At 37.0% G+C, this 23968-nt stretch overlaps 1 protein-coding gene across 3 annotated transcripts in view; it reads left to right on the forward strand.

Annotated features, from left to right (window-relative positions):
* Nucleotides 1-22658, forward strand: part of ACOX3 (acyl-CoA oxidase 3, pristanoyl) — an 85642-nt gene extending 62984 nt beyond the window's left edge. For all 3 annotated transcript variants that reach the window (XM_072620133.1, XM_072620132.1, XM_072620131.1), the window contains exons 14-18: nucleotides 86-201; nucleotides 14630-14804; nucleotides 16082-16149; nucleotides 18923-19009; nucleotides 21406-22658. In XM_072620133.1, coding sequence (XP_072476234.1) covers nucleotides 86-201; nucleotides 14630-14804; nucleotides 16082-16149; nucleotides 18923-19009; nucleotides 21406-21525 — 566 coding nt within the window. In that variant the 3' untranslated portion in view covers nucleotides 21526-22658. The remainder of the gene's footprint in view (nucleotides 1-85; nucleotides 202-14629; nucleotides 14805-16081; nucleotides 16150-18922; nucleotides 19010-21405) is intronic.
* Nucleotides 22659-23968: the final 1310 nt, after the last annotated feature.

Consider the following 23968-nt stretch of genomic DNA (forward strand, 5'->3'; position numbering starts at 1 on the left):
AACTCCACTATGTAAGTACTTGCTACTGCCATGGACCCTCCCATGTTACAGTCATGTGATAGCTGTCATTTCTTTTGTTTTTAAGTTTCTCTGGCAGCATACAAGTGGTTGGTTTGTTACCTCCTACAAGAGAGTTATCAAAAATTAAATCATGAAAGAAAATCTGGAAGTGATGATTTTGAAGCAAGAAACAACTGCCAGGTACTAATCTGGTAACTTTTTAAGCTTTGGTTTTGTTTTGTTTTTTTTCAATTTCCTAGCTGCTTATGCCTCCTTGTAATATTACTTTAAGTTGACATAATGTACTAAGTTTTTCATTATTTTCTGTTGCAGGGAAAGTTTCATGTATGAGACTTTAGTTCTGCAGTTTGTTGGAGGGAATTAACAGTTTGTAGTCTTGTGGTTAGAGCCTTGATCTGGGAATCAGGAAATCTGTGTTCATTTCCCAGATCTGCCACTGACTCATCATGGATTAAGTGGCTTATTCCAGGTCACACATCCTCACTGTTTGTTTTTCTTTTATAAAATGGGGATCTAGTCAAACCCTGTCTGTACTAATAGAGAAGAAAATGTGGTGTGAATCATTCAGAAGTAGCTTACTTTGGTTTAAGTTGTGATTTTCTGCTATTGGGGGCTGGATGTTTCTTGAATTCTGAGAATTCGTAGTACAAAAAATTTGACTGTGAAGTATCTGTGACACAATATTTATTTCACCGTAATCAAATGTGCCCTCTCTAAATAATAATGTATACCTATAGACAAATACATACTATTATAGAAAGAATTACATATGTTTACATACTTGTAATTAACCATTCTGTAATCAAATGGCATGCCCTGCATATATAGTAATGCATTTTACATGTGTACATATTGTTCATACATACACATATAAATAATACATACACATACACCTATTATGTATATAATCACTCTTTCTGTCTTAGACACTATATTTGCGCCCTTTGGTAGCCTTGTTATGATTTAAACAAATCTGCCCATATTCTCAGAGGGCACCTAGGAGGAGCAGTAGATACAGCTTGGAATTAGGAAAACTCATCTTTATGAGTTCAAATCCATTTTCAGACACTTTCTAGCTATGTGAACCTGGACAAGTCACTTAACCCTTTTGGCTCAGTTTACTCATCTGTAAAATGAACTGGAGTAAGAAATGGCAAAGCACCCCAGCATCTTTGCCAAGAAAATCCCAAATGGGGTCACAGAGAGTGAGAATGACTGAAATGACTCAACAACAACAAACAACCTACATTCTCAAATTCTTCATTTAATTCTTCCCATTAGCTAAAATCTCACTTTCCTTTGAGGATACCATGTCCTTGGCAATCCTCTCTACTGCAGACTACATCTTCCATTTGCCTTCACATTATAAAGTCATAAAGAAGTATCAAGGGTTAATTAAACCTTTGCCACCTTTGACTCCTCCCATATGTAGTCACTTGGCAGTCTGATGATTTCTGCTTATGTCATCTCACATCTTTTTCCTTTTATCTGTTCTTACTGCCATCACCCTAATTCTGAACTTAATGGGATTATACAATTTAGAATTGGAAGATGCCTTAGAGATGACTTAATCTAATCTCCTCATTTGGCAGATAAAGACTTTCATTACTTCTTTTAAAAATCATTTATTTACTTTTAAAAATCATTTATTTATTTATTTTTAACATTCTTTTCTTTTTAAATTTTCTGTTCCAAATTCTCTCCCTCCCTTACATCCTTCCCCCACCTATTGAGAAGGCAAGCAAAATGATATCAGTTATACATGTGAAATCATGCAAAACATTTCCATATTAGCCATATTGCAAAAAAATAAAGAAAATGAAAAAATTACACTTCAATTTGCATTCAGAGTTTTATCAGTTCTCTTTGCAAAGGTAGATAAGATTTTTTCATCACGAATCCTTTGGAATTGTTTGGATCATTGTATTGATCGGAGCGGCCAAGTCTTTTACAGTTGATTGTCTTTACTACATTGTCATTGCTGTGCATAATGATCTCTCCATTCTTCTCACTCTACTTTGCATCAGTTCATATAGTTCTTGCCATGTGTTTTTGGAAACCACCCCCCCATCATTTCTTATAACACAATAGTACTCCATCACAATCATATGCCACAACTTGTTCAACCATTCCTCAGTTTATGAGCAACCCCTCAATTTCCAATTCTTTTCTACTACCAAAAAAAAAGCTACTGTAAACATTTTTTGTAAACAAAGATTTTTTTTTCTTTGATCTCTTTGAGATTCAGGCCTAATAGTGGTATTTCTGGGTCAATGGATATACACAGTTGTGTAGCCCTTTGGGCATAGTTCCGTTTTATTCTCCAGAATAGTTGGACCAGTCCACAATTTCACCAACAGTTTATTAACGTATCTGTTTTCCCTCATCCCCTCAGCATTTGTCATTTCTGATAGGTACAAAGCAATACCTCAGTGTTGTTTTAATTTTCATTTTCATTTCACTGATCAATAGTGATTTAGTGAAGTTTTTATGTGACTACAGATAGCTTTGATTTCTTCTTCTGAAAAATGTCTGTTCATACCACATTCATTTTACCACATTTTACCACATTCACATGGGGAATCAGCCCTTCCTTACTCAAATCAAAGTCATCTGCAAGTCATGTCATCATTTTCCTGATGTCATGGTCCTCTTCAAAAACGAAGGACAAACACAACAATGTGGGGAATAGCTTTTATTTTTATGTTTGATTAGGTTCCCTATATATTTGAGAAATGAAGCCTTTACCAGAGAAACTTGCTGTAAAAAATTTAATAATACTTCATTGTCTAAGGCAGTTTTTTTTAGGAAAATGTAATTTCTCTACTTAGCTCTTTTAATTGGGTCTATTTTTGCTTTGGCTTTGACATCGTGATTGCTAACCCTGCCTTTTTTACTTCAGCTAAAAAAGTACATACCTCTGTGTCTTTCTATTTTAAGTGTCTTGTGTAAATAACATATTGTTTGATTCTGATTTCTAATCTATTTTGCTATCCATTTCCATTTTGTTGGTGAGTTCATCCCATTCACATTTACAGTTATGATTACTATGCATTCCCTCTGTCCTGTTTTCTTCTGTTTCATCTTCTCTCTCTCTCCTGTTATCCTGTCCCTCCTGAAAAGTCTATTTTGCTTCTGACCCCTGCCTTTCTCTTATTACATTCACTTCCCATTTCCCTATTGGGTAAGATAGATTTCTATACTCAATTGAGAGTGTGCGTGTGTGCGTGCGTGCATGCGTGCGTGCGTGTGTGTGTGTGTGTATGTGAGATTCAAGTCTGCCAAACCCCTCCTTCTCCACCATTTCCCCCTCCATTATAAAAAAGCTCTTCATTGGGTGCTTCTTTTATGTGACAAAAATATCCCCATTCTACCTCTCCCTTTCCCTTTACCCCAGTGCATCCCTTTTTCTTATCCAATCATTTCTCCCTCTCTTTTTAAATGGGATCATCATATTTGAATTGTTTCTTTAAACTGCTCACATTATTTATAATATTCCTGGGGATTATTATTTGGGAATCTCTTTCAAGAGATGGATTCTTACGATTTCTGTTTTGCCCTCTGCTTTTAGGATATCAGGACAGTTTTACTTTGATAATTTCTTGAAATATGATGTCTAGGCTCTCTTTATGATGATAACTTTCAGGTAGACCAATAATTCTTAAATGATCTCTCCTTAATCTATTTTTCAGCTCAGTTGTTTTTCTAATGAGATATTTCACATTTTCTTCTATTTTTCATTCTTTTAAATTTGTTTTTTTGCTTCTTGATTTCTCATGAAGACACTAGCTTCCAGTTTCCCAGTTCTAATTTTTAAGAGTTTCTTTAATTACCTTTTGTACTCCTTTTCCATTAGGCCTCTTCTGCTTTTTGAATTCTTTTGAATTCAGTCAAGTTTTCTGCCTCTTTTATCATTAGGCCAATTTTGTTTGTTAAGGTGTTATTTTCATCAGTATTTCTTTGTGCCTCTTCTACTGAGCTGTTAATTCTCTTTTCATAACTTTCTTCAATTGGTCTCATTTCTTTTCTCAATTTTTTCTTCAGCATTCTTTTCCTTTTCTTTAAGGTTTCCAGAAATTCTTGTTGGGCTTCAGCCCAATTAGTATTTTCTGCTTGTAGCAGGTTTTCACATTGTTATCATCTGACTTTATATCTTGGTCTTCTTGCCACTATAGTAGCTTTTTACGTTCAATTTAATTTTGTGTTGTTGTTTGCCCACTTCTGCAGCCTTTTTCTTGACTTTGAACTTTATGTTAAAGTTGGACCGTGCTCATCTGGCTTTTTCATGCTGCTTGAAAACAGCTGCTCTGAAAATTAGCTAGTTCTGGGAGTCTGCAAGTTTTCAGTACTTCCAAGGAGATTTGATCCTGGGTAAGGCATTGTCTGTCCTGATTTTTATTCTGGTCTTTACCCACGAAGGGCCCCACAGCTGCAAGCACTGGCACTCCTTTTTATTTTAGTACTGTGACCAGGGCCCCTGCTTCCTTGTGATTGAAACCCCTCTCCCCCTCCAGGGCACCTCTTTGCTTTAGAACTGTGATCCAGAATTGCATATGGACAATGGAGTTGCCAATCCATGCCGGCTTCACTCAGTGCCTTCAGAGGATGTACTGTAATCTCTTTCTGACTAGTTGTCTGATCCCCTTACCGTCTCTGCCCTGAGAGCTCCTGAAACTGCTGCTGTTGCCACTGTTACAGCTGCCTCCAAGGCCCACCACCTGTGCTATGGCCACTTGTGCTCTGACTTGGACCCCAAACTTTTGTGTCACAGATCTTTTTTGCCAACCTCCTAAATTGTCTTAGGCTGGAAAAATGCCTCACTCTGATTTTTTTTTTTTGGTCTCTCTTGCTCCAAAATTTGATTTGAAAAGTTATTTTAAAGTAGAATACTGAGAGAGTTCAGCTGGATTGATGCCTCTATGCCACCATCTTGGCTCCACTCTACTCACTTTCATTCCTTCTTTTTGCATCTCTTGTCATAGCCCCTCATCTTGCATTGTCACAGTACTTCAAGCCATCCATCAACTAGTTCTTGCTCCCCATTGTGATTTCTAGTCTATTTTTCTTCCTTTGATCTTTAATAACCTCTTCTCCATCTGATTATACTACCTTTCCCCTTTCTTTTTAATTTCATCTGTCAATATTTTCATTTTCCTTTTTTTCTCATCCTCCATCCTCCATCTGGTCTCAGAGTTTCTCAGCCGTCCCAGCTGTGACAACAGACATGCCCATCCAACTTCATCCTCACTGGCCTTAGGCTTCATCCTCATCCAGAATTGCTTTACTTCCTGTCTTTTTCTCTTTTCCTACCTCTTGCTAAATTTGCTTTTTAGTTTCATTATGACCCATGCCATTGGAGTTTCTTTGTGTGGTGGCCAGTCTCCTGGTAATGATCTTCTTGTACTTAGCCATGCTAGTCCTCAGAGAACCCATGCAGAGTACTTTACCTGACCCCCACTAGAAGGTTTTCCAATGGGACTAATATAGCTCTGTCTTTTCTAGAACAATATTTTGCCCACATGAGTTGATTACTAAATATTTGGCAAATTTTATCTTCTTCCCTCAGAGTCATTATAATGGGATTATACTTGACTTCAAACTCAATGAAAACACACTTGGAAATTTAACTTGGAAGGAAACTAGAGCTTATTCTTTTCCTACCTTTCTGTTCACATGCTTTGCTAAGAACAAAGTGAAATAGACTTATCTTTAAAAACATTTTTGGTTCACATCTTTCTTCAATTTAAAGTGCTAGAAAGACCAACCACCTATTGGGAGCAGAGGTTGTGAGTTCTTGTCCTGGCTCTGCTGCACACATGGTGCTGGGCAATCCTTGGCAAGTCACTTAAACTCTGATCCTCAGCATTCATCTTTGTAAATAGGGATATGTATAATTGTAGTATCTGTTTCATAGGAAACTCAAGCCAAGCAGAACAGAACTCCTTGGTAAACAGTGTTTATCAACCTCTCTGGCTGTCAAAACTCTTCACCTAATGACCAGTCTTCCTGACGATGATCTTGTCTGTATTTCACCAAGCTGATCCTCCCAGGACCCAAGTACCGTCCTTCACTCTGTCTCCCCAGAGCATCTGGGAATTGTATTCATTTGACAGAGCCTTCGGAAATCCAAACCCCCATCCTCCACTGTGATTTGATATTGAAGCAAAACTTTGGAGGAGGATTCATGGCATGTTCTGGGTGAAATGACTCATTTTGTAGGCCAGACTGGGACTGAATTAGCTTTTACAATCATTTTTTTCTGTGAGAAAATGCATCCTTCAATCCTTGACTTTGAGATGACATGTAGTAGCCAACCTGTATTATAATCAACACCCATTTCATAGGACTGTTAGGAGGCTCCCATGAGAGTGTGTGCGTGAAGGAGTTTGTAAACTTTGAAGTGCCACATGTTCATCATCATCATCATTCAACAAAATTGTGCTTTTTGGGGGATTGTGAGGAAAGAACTTTGTGAATCTGGAAGTGTTAAACGTGTGTTAGCCAAGAATAAATAGCATCATGCCTTAAGATGTCAGTGAGCTTTTCCCCTTTTAAAAGATTGTACTTTTTAAATAACAAAACAGTACAACTGAAGGTTTGTTTTGTAGATTTTTTTTTTCTCCCTAAATGTTTTCAGGTGAATATTACCAGTCAGTAATTTTAAATATCCTATTTGGAATACTGGTTAAGTACTTTTTTGGAATTACTGAATCAAAAGAAAAATCACTGAGTCTTTAGGACTTTAAATGAATGTTAGCACATGGTCAAATTCCAGACCATCCTGCTTGGTAGTGGTAAAAATTCGTTTGCTCTTTTTGTGTCTTCCCTCCTCTTAAACCATGGTGTCAACTCTCCTCAGCTCCTTCAAGGTATTTTGTTCCTAATCTTAGCAAAATTGACTTCCAGGAAAGGATCTGAACTCATTCACATTAATTAAGAAGATTATTGATAGGTTAATATATTGACCCTATCAGGATTTTTTAACAAGTGACAAATCCTTAAGTGAGGGGAATGAATCTTTATGGAATTTCAGGTATCAGCCAGATGGGTTTGGAATAAATTTGGGGGGAGGGATAGACAGTCTTTCCTGGCACCCTGGCATTGTGTAATTAACTGCTTAGTCATAAAACAATTCCAATCAAAGCAATGCTTGTTAGAATTACTGTGTGATTAAAATCCCAGCGTATTGTAAGGCGCTGAGAAGGCAGTTCTTCAGCGTTTAAGCAGTAGCGTTTATATTTATTTTTAAGATACCTTTTCATTTAAGTCAGATATTTCTAAATGGAGATTCCTTCATCAGTCATTGACTATGCTGACTTTTTATTACATCTTGACTTTTAAGTTGATTAGCATTCCAGAGTGTTTGTGTTTTAATGCCTTTATATCAATGCCTATTGTTAATTCAGAGTTTATCCTTGAAGATAATTGACTCAAAAGAACCTCCAAAGGAATCAGATTCCTCTATTTACTTAGACCCATGTGATTGTATAGCTGCATAGGAACTTAGAGGGCTCCTAGTCCAGTCTTCTACCCTGTGTAGATATCCCCCCAACAACATTTCTGACAACAAGTACATCTGCTGTATTTCCTCCACCCACTGACCCCTTGCCTTTACTAGGAAGTTAGTTACTTCCAAAGTTATACTATTCTGTTGTTCGACAGGTTTGGTTGTTAGGAAGTTTTTCCTTCAGTTGAATTTAGCTCTACCTCCTTGTAAGTTCTAACAATCATCCCTAGTACTAATCTCTTGAGCCATATAGAATTAATCTCTTCCCTCCATATAGCAGCCCTTCAAATATTTGAAAATAGTGACACCTTTGTTTTCCATGTTATTTTTTTCTTTTTCTTTTATTTTTTTCTTTTTTTTGCTAATAAAAAGCTAATAGAATTTTATTAAAAGAATATAGAAGATACAGACGCACAGGTCATGGGGAGGCATCTTTAAGAAAGGACATAATTTCCCCTTCCCTTCCATTTTTGATTTTTATTTTTTTATTTTTTTTTAATTAATTTATTTAACTTTTAACATTCATTTTCACAAAATTTTGGGTTCCAAGTTTTTCCCCCATTTGTCCCCTCCCCCCACCCCGAAACACCGAGCATTCTAATTGCCCCTATCACCTATCTGCCCTCTCTTCTATCATCCCTCCCTTCCCTTGTCCCCATCTTCTCTTTTGTCCTGTAGGGCCAGATAACTTTCTATACCCCTTTACCTGTATTTCTTATTTCCTAGTAGCAAGAACAGAACTCAACAGTTGTTCCTAAAACTTTGAGCTCCAACTTCTCTTCATCCCTCCCTCCCCACCCATTCCCTTTGGGAAAGAAGCAATTCAATATAGGCCATATCTGTGTAGTTTTGCAAATGACTTCCATAATAGTCATGTTGTGTAAGACTAACTATGTTTCCCTCCATCCTATCCTGCACCCATTTCTTCTTTTCTTTCTTTTGATCTTGTGCCTCCCCAAGAGTGTTGACTTCAAATTGCTCCCTCCTCCCATTGCCCTCCCTTCCATCATCCCCCCCACCCTGCTTATTCCCTTCTCCCCCACTTTCCTGTATTGTAAGATAGGTTTTCATACCAAAATGAGTGTGCATTTTATTCCTTCCTTTAGTGGAATGTGATGAGAGTAAACTTCCTGTTTTTCTCTCACCTCCCCTCTTTTTCCCTCCACTAAAAAGTCTTTTGCTAGCCTCTTTCATGAGAGATAATTTGCCCCATTCCATCTCTCCCTTTCTTCTTCCAATATATTTCTCTCTCACCGCTTAATTTCATTTTTTTAAGATATGATCCCATCCTATTCAATTCACTCTGTGCTCTGTGTGTGTGTGTGTGTGTGTGTGTGTGTGTGTGTGTGTGTGTGTGTGTAATCCCACCCACTACCCAGATACTGAAAAGTTTCAAGAGTTACAAATGTTGTCTTTCCACATAGGAATGTAAACAGTTCAACTTTGGTAAGCCCCTTATGACTTCTCTTTGCTGTTTACCTTTTCATGCTTCTCTTGATTCTTGTGTTTGAAAGTCAAATTTTCTTTTCAGCTCTGGTCTTTTCATCAAGAATGCTTGAAAGTCCTCAATTTCATTGAAAGACCATTTTTTCCCCTGAAGTATTATACTCAGTTTTGCTGGGTAGGTGATTCTTGGTTTTAGTCCTAGTTCCTTTGACTTCTGGAATATCATATTCCATGATATTCCTTCTATCCCTTAATATAGAAGCTGCTAGATCTTGTGTTATCCTGATTGTATTTCCACAATACTTGAATTGTTTCTTTCTAGCTGCTTGCAATATTTTCTCCTTGACCAGGGAACTCTGGAATTTGGCCACAATGTTCCTAGGAGTTTCTCTTTTTGGATCTCTTTCAGGCTGTGATCGTTGGATTCCTTGAATACTTATTTTGCCCTCTGGTTCTAGAATATCAGGGCAGTTTTCCTTGATAATTTCATGCAAGATGATATCTAGGCTCTTTTTTTGATCATGGCTTTCAGGTAGTCCCATAATTTTTAAATTGTCTCTCCTGGGTCTATTTTCCAGGTCAGTTGTTTTTCCAATGAGATATTTCACATTATCGTCCATTTTTTCATTCTTTTGGTTTTGTTTTGTGATTTCTTGGTTTCTCATAAAGTCATTAGCCTCCATCTGTTCCATTTTAGTTTTGAAAGAACTATTTTCTTCAGTGAGCTTTTGAACCTCCTTTTCCATTTGGCTAATTCTGCTTTTGAAAGCATTCTTCTCCTCATTGGCTTTTTGAACCTCTTTTGCCAATTGAGTTAGCCTATTTTTCAAGGTGTTATTTTCTTCAGCATTTTTTCGGGTCTCCTTTAGCAAGGTGTTGACCTGCTTTTCATGCTTTTTTTGCATCTCTCTCATTTCTCTTCCCAGCTTTTCCTCTACCTCTCTAACTTGATTTTCAAAATCCTTTTTGAGCTCTTCCATAACCTGAGCCCGTTGAATATTTATTTTGGATGTTTGGTTATTTTTCTAATCAATATTTTTACTATTATAAAATGCTACTAAAACAAATTTGGATACCTCATTAGATCCATGATCTCATCAGTGGGCCTATTCCTACCACCTATGCACAAAATCCCAATTTTTAAAATTTTTTTTTATTATGAATTTGACAAATGAACATTTCTGTATGCAAAGAACAGAAGAGGATTGTACATGAAACTGTGAACTTCTGTTAGGTACTTTTGAAAAATGTGTATTAAATTTAGCATCAGCAAAACAGAAATGTTTTGTTTGTCCCCTTCTGAATTTCTTTCTTTTCTCTCCTATGTATTTTGAAAATATTTCATTGATGCTTTTTTATCACTGTCTCCCCCACATATCTCTTTTGTTCCCCAAGAAACCACCCTTAAAACTCAAAGGTACTTCTACCCCAACTCATTCCCAATTAACCTTCTTGCTCTCACAATTATTGTTTGAAATTTCAGCTGACAGAATCCTTAATACTCTGTCTCTCTCTTTCTTTGTCTCTTTCTGTGTGTTTGTGTCTGTCTCTGTCTCTGTCTGTGTGTCTCTGTTTCTGTCTCTCTTTCACACACATACATACATACACACTTTCTCTTTCTGTCTCTCTGTCTCTCTCTTTCTGAATAATATGCCATACTTCATAACAACCTAACATCCAAAGGATGGGGGGAAAGCTGAACTTATGTTTATATTCTCTATGTATAGAGAATTTCCAGTAAGGAAAGACCCTCTACTAATGGAGACTGTCAAATGTTCTGCCATTTATAGTCTTACGGTGTTGCCTGGGACACTTAAGAGATTATATGATGTCCAGGGACACAGCCAGTATGTATCAAAGGTGGGACTTGAACCCAGGTCTTCCTGATTCTGAGGCTACCAATTTATCTCTCACATCAGGCTGCCATAGTCTAGAAGAGTCCTAGTTCTTTTTGGCCTTGAGGCCAAATTTATGATTCCACTTGAATGTGTTCAATAAGACCTCTCAGGAGTGGGGAACTGCGGCCTTGAGGTTCCATATGGCCTTCTAGGTCCTCAAGTGTAGCCCTTTGACTGAATCTAAAATTTACAGAACAAATTCCCTTACTAAAAGAATTTGTTCTATAAAACTTGGAGTCAGTCAAAAGGTCACACCCAAGGACCTAGAGGGCCACATGTGGCCTCAGGGCCACAAATTCCCCACCCCTGCTAGGTGTTTTTCATCTGAACTAATTTCTAGTCATGATTCCCCATCTTGTGTTTGTAAACTTGATTTTGTTGGACTCAAGTATAAAGCTTCTCATTAAATTTTATCTCGTTTGATCCCATTATTCTATCCTGTCTGTATCTCTAAATATTGAGTTTGTCATCCAGGCCATGTCACTTGCAGATTTAACATGCATGACATCATTGATTGTATCAGATTAATTGTTTAGAATGTTGGACATCACAAGTGAAGGACAGATTCCTGGAACGCACTTCTGGAGACCTTTGTCCGATTTGACATTGCTCCATTAATGGATGTTATTTGGCTCTGACCATTCGAGTAATTCAATTCCAAGTCTATCTAATTATACTCTTACTCATCCATTCCTCAACCTACTTTACAATCTCAGTAATCTATATCTGTAGGATTCTACTGGTCCTGTGCTCTAAAGGAAAAAAAGTGCTCAAAAAAAGGAAATGAAAATTGTCTGGCAAGGCCTGTTCTTGATGAAGCCTTGCTATCTTTTAGTGGTTACTTTTTCCCCTTTTTAAATGCTCAGAATTCCTCTCTTTAGTAATGTATCCTAGAATTTGTCCAGGAATAAAAATCAAGCTCACTTGTTTATAAGTTGGCAGTTTTTACCCTCTTTTGCTTAAAAAAAAATGGGCTAGTTGCTCTTTTTCAAGCTTATGACGGTTTTCCCATTTTCTAAGATCTTTCAGAATTGCTGATGATAGCCCAACAGTCACATTTGCCAGTTTTTTCCATATGCTTAGGATATAATTCATCTGGGCCTCCTAACTTGAGTTCTGGGAGGGTAGAGAAATACCTTGTTACCACTTCCTCACTTATCTTACCTTCCACTCCCTCCTAATGATTTTTAATCTTCTCTTTCTTAGTCCAAGGAAGAATTTCTTTGGGAAAGTAAATACAAGTGAATCCAATGTTTCCTCTTCCACATGGTCATCCTTTAACAAGTCAGTGTATTCTTTGATCCTCTTCTTGCCCACAATATAACTCAAATAAAACAAGACAAAAACCTCTTAACATTTGTCACCAACTTCAGTTTATTTTGGACTTTAATACTCCTAATACAGTTATTACAGGGCCAGATGTCTTGTATGCATCCTTAGTTATTTGCTCTTTTCCATCATCTATACATTTTTTAAAATCTTAGTCTGTTGATCTTTTCCTTGTGTGTCTACATTGGTGTTTTCAGAGAGCTCTTCGTTTTTCTTTTTTGTCAGAATTACTTCTTTTGTCTACAGAATTGCATTTCTTTTTGGAGATTTTACTGTGCCTCTTAGGCCAACTTCCTCTGTAAAATATTAAGCCGTTGGATCTTAGTTATTCTTTCTCTGAACCCTGAAGTCTCTCTTCTTCAAATCAAGAGCACATATTATATTAGTCCATATTTGGCTTTAATTTCTCTATCTTGAACTCCATGCTGACAAAGTGATCATTTGCTCTGAAAGTTCCTATTTTTCCTACTTTGGCAATTACTTTCTTAGTTTGGTCAGAAAAAGGAACAAATAGTAATTCCTTTTGTGTCTTTCTCTGCTTTTTGAAATAGAAAATCATCATCATCATCTTTATCATTATCATCATCTGCACATCACAAATGTGTTCTCTTTCTCAGTCTGATTAATGAAATGTAAAGAACAGTGCAAAATTACCTCATTAACTATTAGGTCAGATTTGCGAAGATGGGAAATTAGGGCCAGAACAGGAACAGAATAGTAAAACAAGGAGGAAATAGAAGGGCTGGGAGCCACTGTGATGAGGACAAGGAATGTTAATAAGGAATGAGTCAGCAGGAGGAATTTAAGTGCAGATTAGGATCAGAGAGGGCAACTTCAGAATGGAAGGCTACAGAAGTGACAAGGTCGAGGCTGGTAGACAAGCAGGTGTCTGAGACATGACCACTCCTATCAATGGCTATATTGCTGTGTGTCATGGCAGTTGAGAAAATGAATGAATTTGAAGGACACCATTTTCAAGGAAACATCCAAGTAGGATGTGAAAGTCACTAAGTATCAGGACATATGTTGGGGAGGAGAGGACGAGTGTGAGCCAAGTAAAGAACTCTTTGAGAAGGAAGGCCAATGACTAGCAAACCAGAAGATGACAAGGTTTAGGTGGGGTGACACAAAAGTTGGAGAGAAGATCTTTGAATCGTGGATTTGTAGGCATCACACTTAGAAAGGACCATAGAGGTCATCCAGGCCAAGTCATTTCCCTTCTGGTGTCTTTGCAAGAATCCTTTTTTTTTTTTTTTTTGGTTCTTTTGAGTTGACTATTTATACCTGACCTGCCAATTTTAAGGGCATTCCTTGTTCCGGTGGGATCTTTCAATTAATATATGTATTTATTTGTGTGTCTGTGTGCATATGTGTATATGTGTATACATATATATATATATATATATATGTATGTGTGTGTGTGCATGCACATACATATATATGTGTGTGTATATATATGTAATTTTTTTCTACTAGGTTACCTTTTACCCATTTAGCATGCAATTAGATTACCTGGTCTTTTTGATCCTTAGTATATATTTCTGGTAAGATGTTTTCAAATATTCTCCAGGCATCCTGTGGTTCATTTCTTTTTTTAAGTACTACTCTTAGTTTTGTTCCTGATTTTTACCAGCATGATGTCATAGTTCCATTTTCTATAACTGAGTAACTGCTTAATAGGTTCTCTTGGCTTTCTGTCTCCCATGAAAGCTTTTGTCAAGTACTGGGGCTCAAAGCTGTTTCATTTCAGTTAGAAGTGCTTTTAGCATCTCTTCTAAAATACATTTCTTGGAGTATGTTTCCAAAGACTTCCTCAGTTATCACATCTGAATTTTATATCAGATCCCACAAAGCTTTATTATTGCCTATTTGCTGTTGTCTGAATCCACTCCTTTACTCACCGTATATACTCAGTTCCTGAGACATCTCCAATAGAACCTTCTTCTGGAAAGCTTGTCTCATCCTATCAGCTACTATCACTTTCCTCCCTAAGACCATCTTTTCCCCTTCTTATGTACTTACCATGTTACAATTTGTAATATGACTCCTCGTGTACATATTTCATCTGCCCAGTTGGACTGTGTGCTCTTGGAGGACAAGGATGATTTCTTTTTTATCTCTGTATCTCAAGGTCTATGAACTTACACAGAGAAAGCAGGATTTCATTGGGATAGAGAACTCCTAAAGGAGGAGGCTCCCTTCACTAACATAGGACAGCACCTTCTCTGCAATTTAGGTTCTTAAAGAATTGCCTGACTTGTCTTGAGTCACACAGCCAGGATATGTCAAAGGCAGCACTTGAACCTTGGTCCCCTACTCTCTGTCCTCTTCTCTGCCGCCTCTCACACACTGCTCATGACAGGTGCCTTATACATCTGGGGAATGAATGTTGCTGAAGCCCTTCTTATGTGTTTGTTTGTTTTTTAAGGCGTACTACTGCCATTCCCTCGCTCTTGTTTTCATTGAGCACACAGTGTTACAGAGGTATCATGAATATACACACCACTGCAGCACGCCAGCTTCTCTCCAGCCTGTCCTGAAGCGGCTCTGTGCTTTATATGGACTCTGGTCGCTAAGTCGGCACATGGCTGTGCTCTATCAAGGTGAGCTCTTCCCTTCATTGTATGACCCCAAAGCAAAAGAGAAATGTTCCCATTGAGAGGGAAACCAGAAGCAGTAGATATGACTCACACTTTGGCCTTCTCTCAGATTGATACTTAGCCCTGAAGAGAATATGGGGCATTAACTATAATAAAATTCTAATTATACTCTAAAAATAACCAAACAGCAAGAGTTGAAGACAAATCAGAGTGAGACATAAAATGTGATAGGTAAGTGAAAAATCACCTTACACCCTACACTCTTATACATTGAAATTATTAGCTTGTAGTCTGCCTGTTCAAACAGCTATATAAAATGTTCTTGTGGTCTAGCCCAATCAGCTTGGAATTTCATTACCCCAACCAGCTTACCCTGCTTTGCAGTCACAGAGATGTCCCTGTTTATCCTTCTTCAAAATCATTTATTAAAAGTTAGTTGAGATTAACTGCAGGACTGATCCTAAAGGGATTTCGTGGTTTGCAGTACTTCCAAGAAGTGCCCATTTGTTATTTTAATTTTTCTCCTTAAATCCTTTTTAGTTTGTTATTTTTTTTTGTTGCAAAAACATGTTTAAAATGTAACCCCTGAATATGTTGCATATGACATATTTAGACTACTGAACTTTTGTGTGTGTCATAGACCTCATTGGCAATCTGGTGAAGGCTAGGGACCCCTTCTCAGAATGACTTTAAATACCTAAAATAGAGTACCCAGAATTACTAAAGAAACCAATTATATGGAAATAGTGTTTTTTACAATATGTATATGTAGACATCTATATATCCATCTCTCATTCTCCCTCTCTCTCTCTCTCTCTCCATATATATATTGTTGGAAAAAAGCACTGAACTAGGAATCAGAGACCTGGATTTTAATCCAGGCATGAGACCTTAGAAACATGACTCAACCTTTTTCAGCCTATGAAAAATGGAAATACTTATATCCCTCACAGGGTTTTTGTGAGGTTCAAATGGAATACCAGATATGAAAACATAAGGCAGTGTACAAATAGAAGAAATTATCGATATGATTTCTCTAATGAAACAAAGACAAATTAAGTTATGGAAAAAAATGAAGCTGCTAACTAGGCTGGGCCAATAACATTTTACAGAATAAATAATATCTTTGTGGGCCTGATGGTTTAGAAAGCTATTTTCAAGGTCTCATGAATATTTTTAAACTATTCTTTTCATTTAGGACACAGGATAGTTTCTAAAATGTAATCCATTCTCATTTGCGTTATTATATATATATGTGTGTGTGCTATATATACTTGCAGGTGGATATTTGTCTGGTGAACAGCCAGGTAAAATGATAAAGAACGCTATTTTGGACCTGTGTGCCAAGGTGAGTCCAAGTAACTTATAATGCTGGTATTAATGTCATCATATAATAAATCTCTAGAACTTTTGGACACATTTAACTTTTAAGAGGAATCTACAACAAAACTACACAAAACAAGCTTAAATCAGTGGTTGAGTCACACAACTACTGTTCATGGTATGTTCATACAATTGTAAAATATTAGGCCCTTAGAACAAAGGCCTGAGGCCCTTACAAGGGTACTTAGAACATTAGCTACTAGAACTGGAAAGTGATCTTTGATATCATCGAGTGCATTGTTCCTCATTTACAAGTGAGGGAACTGAGACCCAGAGAGGTCAATGCATGTGCCCTGGGTCATGTGAGGTGAGAACCCAAGTCTCCCAGGTCCTAGGCAGGTAGTCTCTGGGGGATAGTGAGGGAGTCAAGACTATTTTCAGGCTAAACTCTTGCATCTTCTGAGTGAAATATCACAGAATTGGAAGAGATTTTAAGAGATTTTGTAGTCCAAGGGTGGGGAACCTCTAGCCTTGAGGCTACATGTAACTTCCTAGGTCCTTGGGTACAGCCTTTTGACTTAGTCCAAGTTTTAAAGAAATCCTTTTATTAAGGGGATTTGTTCTGTGAAATTTGGATTCAGTCACAGAGCTGCACTTGAGGACCTAGCAGGCCACATGTGGCCTCAAGGCTGTAGGTTACCCACGTCTGGGTGTAGCCCAGCCTTTTCTTGTATGGAAGCTGGAATTAGGGCTTAGAGAGAAGAGATTACTTAGCCATGGGGACCTAGCAATTTCATAGCAAAGACGCAATTTTAACTCAGGTATCCTGATTCTGTCTTCAGTGTTCTCACTATAAGATGCTTTGCCCCCTTTCTATAATCATATTTAATTTATTACTCTTTTGATGATATACTCTCAGGCAGTGCAATTTATTTAGTTTTCAAAATTAAGTTGTTTTCACTATACTTTGTACTGAGGCAGAAAAAATGTATTAAATTATGTTAAGAGAATTTCAACACAGTTTTTGAAACAAGGGTCTCAATTAGCTTCAAAATTCAATTAACCAAAGTATCCAATTTCCAGAACAAGTTTTTACTGTGTTATTGTTTTAGTCTGATGAGTAAAAATGAAAATAAACAGCTACCAACACTATTTAATGCCATTCTAAAGCTTCCTTGGCAAGACAGCCAACAAGTTTTTCATTTCTTTAAAGTAGTCATGAAAATAAAGGGTAATTTCTTTCTGCTTTTGATCTGATTTATGCCCAGGTCCATACATGAATAAAATATACATGTACTACTCATGCTTGTAAAGAATTTGTCATTTGGCCAGATACAGACTTTGCTTCTTTCTCAAATTGTTAAAAAAAAAAACAAAACACCTTAGTGTAGCCTATATTTAGTAAAAAAAGTCTATGAAAAAATCTTTGAATTGAAGGAAAAGTCAAAACACAATTTTTATGATAAACATACAATTTTATATATCTTATGAAATTACTTTTTGGTTAATGCTTATGTTTTTGTTTTCCTTAAAAAAAAGATTTGATTTTAGAATCCCAACCTATATTTGTAGTAACGTAATATCCCGATTTATATCCTGTACTGATTTTGTTTACCTAAAACTTAAAATGGGAAGCAAATTTTCACTTTTCATGTTATATACTTGAGAATAATTCTTCAAAAAAGAAATATATAGGCAAGGCAAATACAGTTTTGAGCTTTCTGTTAGAATTTTTTAAAAGCTCTTTTGTATCGATAGTTCATTAGTTCGTTCCATTACTAATTAGGCCATGGTCTTAGATTCTGTTTTTATGTAGACCAGTTAGCTTTATTATATTTTATAGTCTCAGAATGTTCCTCTTAACTCCCAGCCTCCTATCTTGAAAACCTCTGCTGTTGTGAGTGGTAAAGGAGACAAAGCAAGGTGCTATGTGTGATTCAGTAAAAATTCATCCCCACTGCTAGAAAAACAGACGAGAGGGAGCTCAGTTGTACCTCTTTATAATGAAAAAGACAACATCTATTTGTTATTTTTAGTTTAGATGTGTCCATCAAAAATAAAATGTGAACATCTTAAATATTACTATAAAAATAAACTATATGAATGTCTAATTTTATTCCATTTATTCCATTATACCTTATGTAATTTGTTGAATCTTTTGAATTATTATGTACTAAGTTAGCAGTTACAATCTAGACCTAAAAACTTATTCATGACCCCACTTTTCTATTAGAGTAATTCATTTTACTCTATATAAATAATAAAATATTTTTAATTTTGCATTTAAAGGGAATTCTTAGGGGACTTCCTCATATAGATTTTATTTGTCATCTTGAGTAATAGTGTATATAATGACTGAGTAATAAAACACTACTGAGTATCATGGGACATTTATTTTGATTACTTTACCAGTTGATCATAAACATCTTTTCTTTCATTTTTCTTGATATATTTTTCTAACTAAAACAGAGAGTGACCTGGCAAAATAAAGGCTAATAAAGAGACAAGATGAGGAAGACAGTTTTTTTTAAATAATGAGTTGCAAAGAAATCATTTTTATGAGTATACCTAGCCTAATTTAAAATAAGTAAAGGACAACATGGTAAAAATATTAAAATGCAAACTAAAGGAATCTGTTATCCAGGCCAACAAAAAGATAATGTGTTAGTAATAGATCTGTGTGTGACTGCTTCAATTGCTGGTAGGTTGTGGCAACAATCAGCTGCAACTCTTTGACTCCCTGGTAACCATAGAGACCCTAAAGAGCTGCCAAGTTTATGAACTTTGTTTTCAAACAGCTGAAAGATGATGCAGTTGCCCTGGTAGATGTCATCGCTCCTCCAGACTTCATTCTGAACTCACCAATTGGCAGGGCCGATGGCGAGGTAAAGAGGAAACTTTTCTTTGTTTTGGAAAAATAACTTATGGAAATGGGAGGATGAGGAAATTGAGAACCTACAAGAGAGTTCTCCAAGAGAATCTAAGTGATGTGATCAGCATTAGTGGAGAGAACGTTCACACCAGTGTAGTCATGGGTGGTTAAAGGCTTGGTGCCCATGAGAACCTGTTCTTAGAGTCCTCCAGAATCCCTTGCAGCTCTCAAATTCTGCAATTCCAAAAAGAGGTAACAAAAAGCACAGCCTAACAACCAGTGACCAAATCATTACTGGATGTAGTTTAAAAAAAAAACAACTTATGGTGAGATTGATGATTTAACCATGTGCTCTTGGGTGAAGAGTTCATATTAAATACAAATCCAGCTCTATTTGATTTTCTGGAGAATCATTAAATCAAGAGTAGTGCTTCAAATTGTGAAGTAAATTATTGAATTTGTGACATGTGAAGAAAGTAAAAACTTAAGTTCATATGTACAAGGAAATGAAAAACAAAACTGGGGAGGCAGGAAGCGTACCAAGAGGAAAGGTCAATGAATACATATTTGGGGTGGAAAGAACTCTAGATAATATTGAAGGTAGATAACAGTAGGGGCCTGCATATGCATAGTAGTCTCTTATAAGTAAGTTGTCTAGACCAGGGCTTCTTAAACTTTTTCCACTCCTGACCCCTTTTTGTGTTTCAGCAGCATTAGTTGTTACGGGACCTGAGGGTGTGTGCATTGCAAAATACAAATGCTTTGTGTTCAGAACCAAGGCTGCAGTGAAGATTCACGATGCACCACGGGCAAGTCCTGCCAGAAACACCTCAGATTTATTACACTTTTGATTTTTAATTAATTTTTGATCATTGCGCACTCAGAAACCTTTTGCTGTTGCCAAATTTTTCATAACCCTATATGGGTTGTGACCCACACTTTAAGAAGCATTGGTCTAGACCAGCCAGATGCCTAACATACTGTTAAATTGATATTTTCGGGAGGGAGGGAGGGAGGGAGGGAGAGGGGGAGAGAGAGAGAGAGAGAGAGAGAGAGAGAGAGAGAGAGAGAGAGAGAGAGAGAGAGAGAGAGAGATGGGCTTCCTTTAGAAAATTTGTTAGTAGCAAATGGAGTAACTCTTATAATATGTAAGTCCCAGTTTTCACAAGAAGCTTGTTTTACATGTCAGAGTAGCCTGATAGCTGTCCCTGGGGAATGATGTGCAATGAGTAAAATACAAACTGAAGATCCAGTATAGATCCATCCTCTCCTTGGGTCTTAGTTCCTTCATTTGTAAAATGAGGCATGTGGAATGATTTCCCAGGTTCCTTCCAGCCCCAGAGTCTCTGATCCTGTGATTCCAGGAAGAATGGACCCAAGCCATGCTTGAGTTTGTAGCCACACTGTCTTACACAGTCTGTGCTGTATTGAGAAAACATGCATGAGACCTGAAAACCATATAATTAGGACTAGATAAAGGATACCTTTTTCAGGTGGACATAACCAGAATCTGGTGATGCATACACTTCTATTAAAAAAATTAATGTGTTGAACTTCAGTGAGAGTCTGTATGAAAAGGAGTTGCTATCATACAGTCTCAAAATCACAGATTCTCCATGCTGGAAAGGACTCCACAGGCCATCTGGTCCAACTTATAACTAACCAAGAATCTCCTCTGCAGTATCCCCAGGAAATAGTTATCCAAATTGTGCAAAAAATCTGGAAGTGGCCCACTCTACTATGGGGTAGTTGTAATTATTAGGAAGTTTTTTTCCTGACATCAAACCTAAATATGTTTCTCTGTTATTTCCACCCATTGCTGCAAGTTCTGTCTTGTGGAGCCAAACAGTACAAATTGAGTCCCTCTCTCACATGGTGCCCCCTCAGATACTTGAAGACAATTAGCATATATTCCCTTAAGTCTTCACTTGTCAATGTCAAGCTTGATTCTCACTTGGCATCATCTCAGGTCTTGTTGGCCTGGTTGTGTTCTTTGGCTGGTCACTCTTCACTCCCCAGACTGAATATAGTATTTCAGATAAGTCCCACCCAGGGTAGTATAGAGTGGGATTTATTGCCTCCCTCTTTCTGAACATTATAAGGAAGATCACAAGATTGACTAACATCATACTGTTGACATCTTCAGTTTGTAAAAATTACCCCAGATGTTTTTTCTAGTAAAATGTTACACCTTTCCTATCTTATATTTATTATTGTCTTCATATACTATATTTTGAAATTTCATTTCAATCTTTGTTTTTATTAAGGTCAAAGATGGTTTTTATTAATAACGTTTAAATTCTCCTAATAAGCTCTTAGTACACAATTGTGTGTATTTTCAACAAAAATTTGAGTTGGGAGTTCCTTATACATTCAACCATCTGAACAATTTTTGTTCTGTTTTTGCAGCTGTATAAAAACCTTTGGACCACTGTCCTTCAGGGAAACAAAGTCCTAGAGAGGGCATCATGGTGGACAGAATTTTCTACTTCTAAACCCACCATAGGAAGTTTAAAATCAAAGCTGTAGGCCCAGTATGAATGCCAAGGCACCACTTGGATATTTATCCTTGAGCATCTGCCTCATTTCTACCTACAAAGATCTTGGGCACAGAAGGCTATCACTGTGGCATCCCATTTTACTACTTCCAGAAGACTTTGAACAGCACCGCCATTTTCTGGGACAGCACATCTACTCTTACCAATCAAATCCAGATATAGAGGCACTGATCTTGTTTAACAGTATTTATTTTCCTTGCATGGTCAAGGGGTAATGTATAATTTATCATTATAATTTTCATGCTTATCATGATTTGCTACATGAAATGAAAACAAGGTAAGGTATATCAACATTAATGATGGAATAGATTAGGTAATTTGAATTTCATATTTAAATCTGGAGCATAGTCACTCATTAAGTGCTTTCTTTATGAAATTTATTGTATCAATTGTTGAGGGAGATAACAAATTTAAAGAAGATAAAGTCCTTCAAGGGGCTTACAGTTAATAGAGTCTGATAAAATATTCAAATAAATATAATTCATATTGGAATATGGTAAAAGGAAAAGAAGAATTCAAAATACTATAAAATAAAATTAAGGAGACAGCACTTCCAAGTAGAGGAAATCAGTGAAGACTTAATGGAGGAGGAAGCATTTGAAGAATATAAACAGTTAGAGGTGGCAAAGGAGGACATTCCATGTGAGCTAAGATTTGGAAGGTGGAAAGCACAGGCTGTGTGCCTTGCCCATAGTTGGTGCTCAGCAAACATTCATTCCTCATCCAGGTCTTCTGCACTGGTATCTCTTGAATCAACCTGGGAATGTTTGCTTCACAAAGGACTTCATTGTGCCATTTGATATCAGCTCTAAATCCAGATGAGCTTCTTTTACATAATCATCACAATTCAATTTCATTAATGTGGACTAAATAAGGGAACACAAAGTCTGAATTATGGATTTGGGGGAGCACTGTGGTTTCATTACTTTTAAGCATTTAATTGGAACTAATTGTCAGGGAAGCATTTTTAGGAGGAGAGAAGAAATCCAGACCACAGTTGCTGTGTCATTGCTGATTTGAGACAGTCATTATGTCCATGTGTTGTCTTTGATGATTAAACCTGTTTCTCCTCTTCATCAGGCGAAATAAATTTACTGCAGTTTTGTTTGTGGTGTTCATTTGTTTAGTAACCTGTTTTCCATAAGTAACACAAGGGTAATTCCAGGCCAGGTTCGTTTTCTATAAATCCTGAACAAATAGAATTGGAATCTGATTGTACATAACTCTAATTCAATCTGATCAGAATTGAACAATGATAAAGCCAAGTGTAAAATGTTAATTGGATAAAAGACATCTTTAATTTTTTAGTCCCTGCAATTTTATTCATTTTTGTATTTATTTTGAATGTCTCTTGGATATCATTGGATCTGCAATAAATAATATTAAGTTCCTAGCTAGAACTAGGGCCAAACTGGTCCTTCTTGGATACAGGTTAAACTCAGTCTTCTAGTCAAATGGCAGTTGCAATTTTTGTTCCTTTGTTTCTTGGTTTTTCAAAGTTTGCTTTTTCAAAAACCCACAGATTTTGGATGAAAAGTGTTAAATTACAAACCACTTCCCTAATTGTATGGAAGAGGAAACTGAAACCTAGAGAGCGCAAAGGAGTTGTCCAAGATGGATATAGCAAGGGAAAGCCAGAGCTGGGACTTAGCATTTAGGACTTGCTTGGTAGACAGAAACACAGTCATTTCATTTTTAAGCTCTTTGAAAATCAATCTCCTACTTTTAGCAAAATTACAAACCATCCCCAAGTTTAGATTTCTCTGACCTAATAAGACCGAGGAATATCTAGTGAAAGGTAACCAAGATAGTGAGAGGGCTCAAAACCATGCGAGGATCTGTTGCAGGAACTAGGGACATCCCCTGGGCTCCAGGAGGTGTGAGCTAGGATCTGAAGGGCCATAGTGTGGGATAGGAATTACATTTGTTATATATGACCCCAGAGGGAAGAACTAGGACCCATAAATAGTCAGAGAGGAGAAGGATAATGTTTAATTTGTGAATTCAAGGCAGAGAGAGACTCATGTTCAGAGAACTCGCCTGACTATGATTTACTAATATCAAAATAAAGACTAACGGAAGGTTCTATGTGCTAGTTTGTGACATAGCCACCCAAGTCTCATTTGTTTTGGTTCTGGGGCATGGGGCCAGCTCTACAGTGACGACTGCACACTGGGCTTGAGTGATGCAGTGCTCCTCAGTAGAGGCATCCTTTGACATTCAAGTGTAAACAAGCTGCTCGGGTGTAGTTTACAGATGCACCAAAGAAGGGAAAGAAAACCCAATGCATCTGGGAATGTAGCAGGCAAAAATAAATCAGATGAGAATGTTTGACTGGGATGCTACAGTTTTTTTGGTGCCTTGTAGTCACCCCTATTGGATTTGTCATCAAATCTACTGTTTTCTTTAGATAT

Source organism: Notamacropus eugenii, chromosome 6 (genome assembly GCF_028372415.1).
Source record: "Notamacropus eugenii isolate mMacEug1 chromosome 6, mMacEug1.pri_v2, whole genome shotgun sequence".
Lineage (NCBI taxonomy): Eukaryota > Metazoa > Chordata > Mammalia > Diprotodontia > Macropodidae > Notamacropus > Notamacropus eugenii.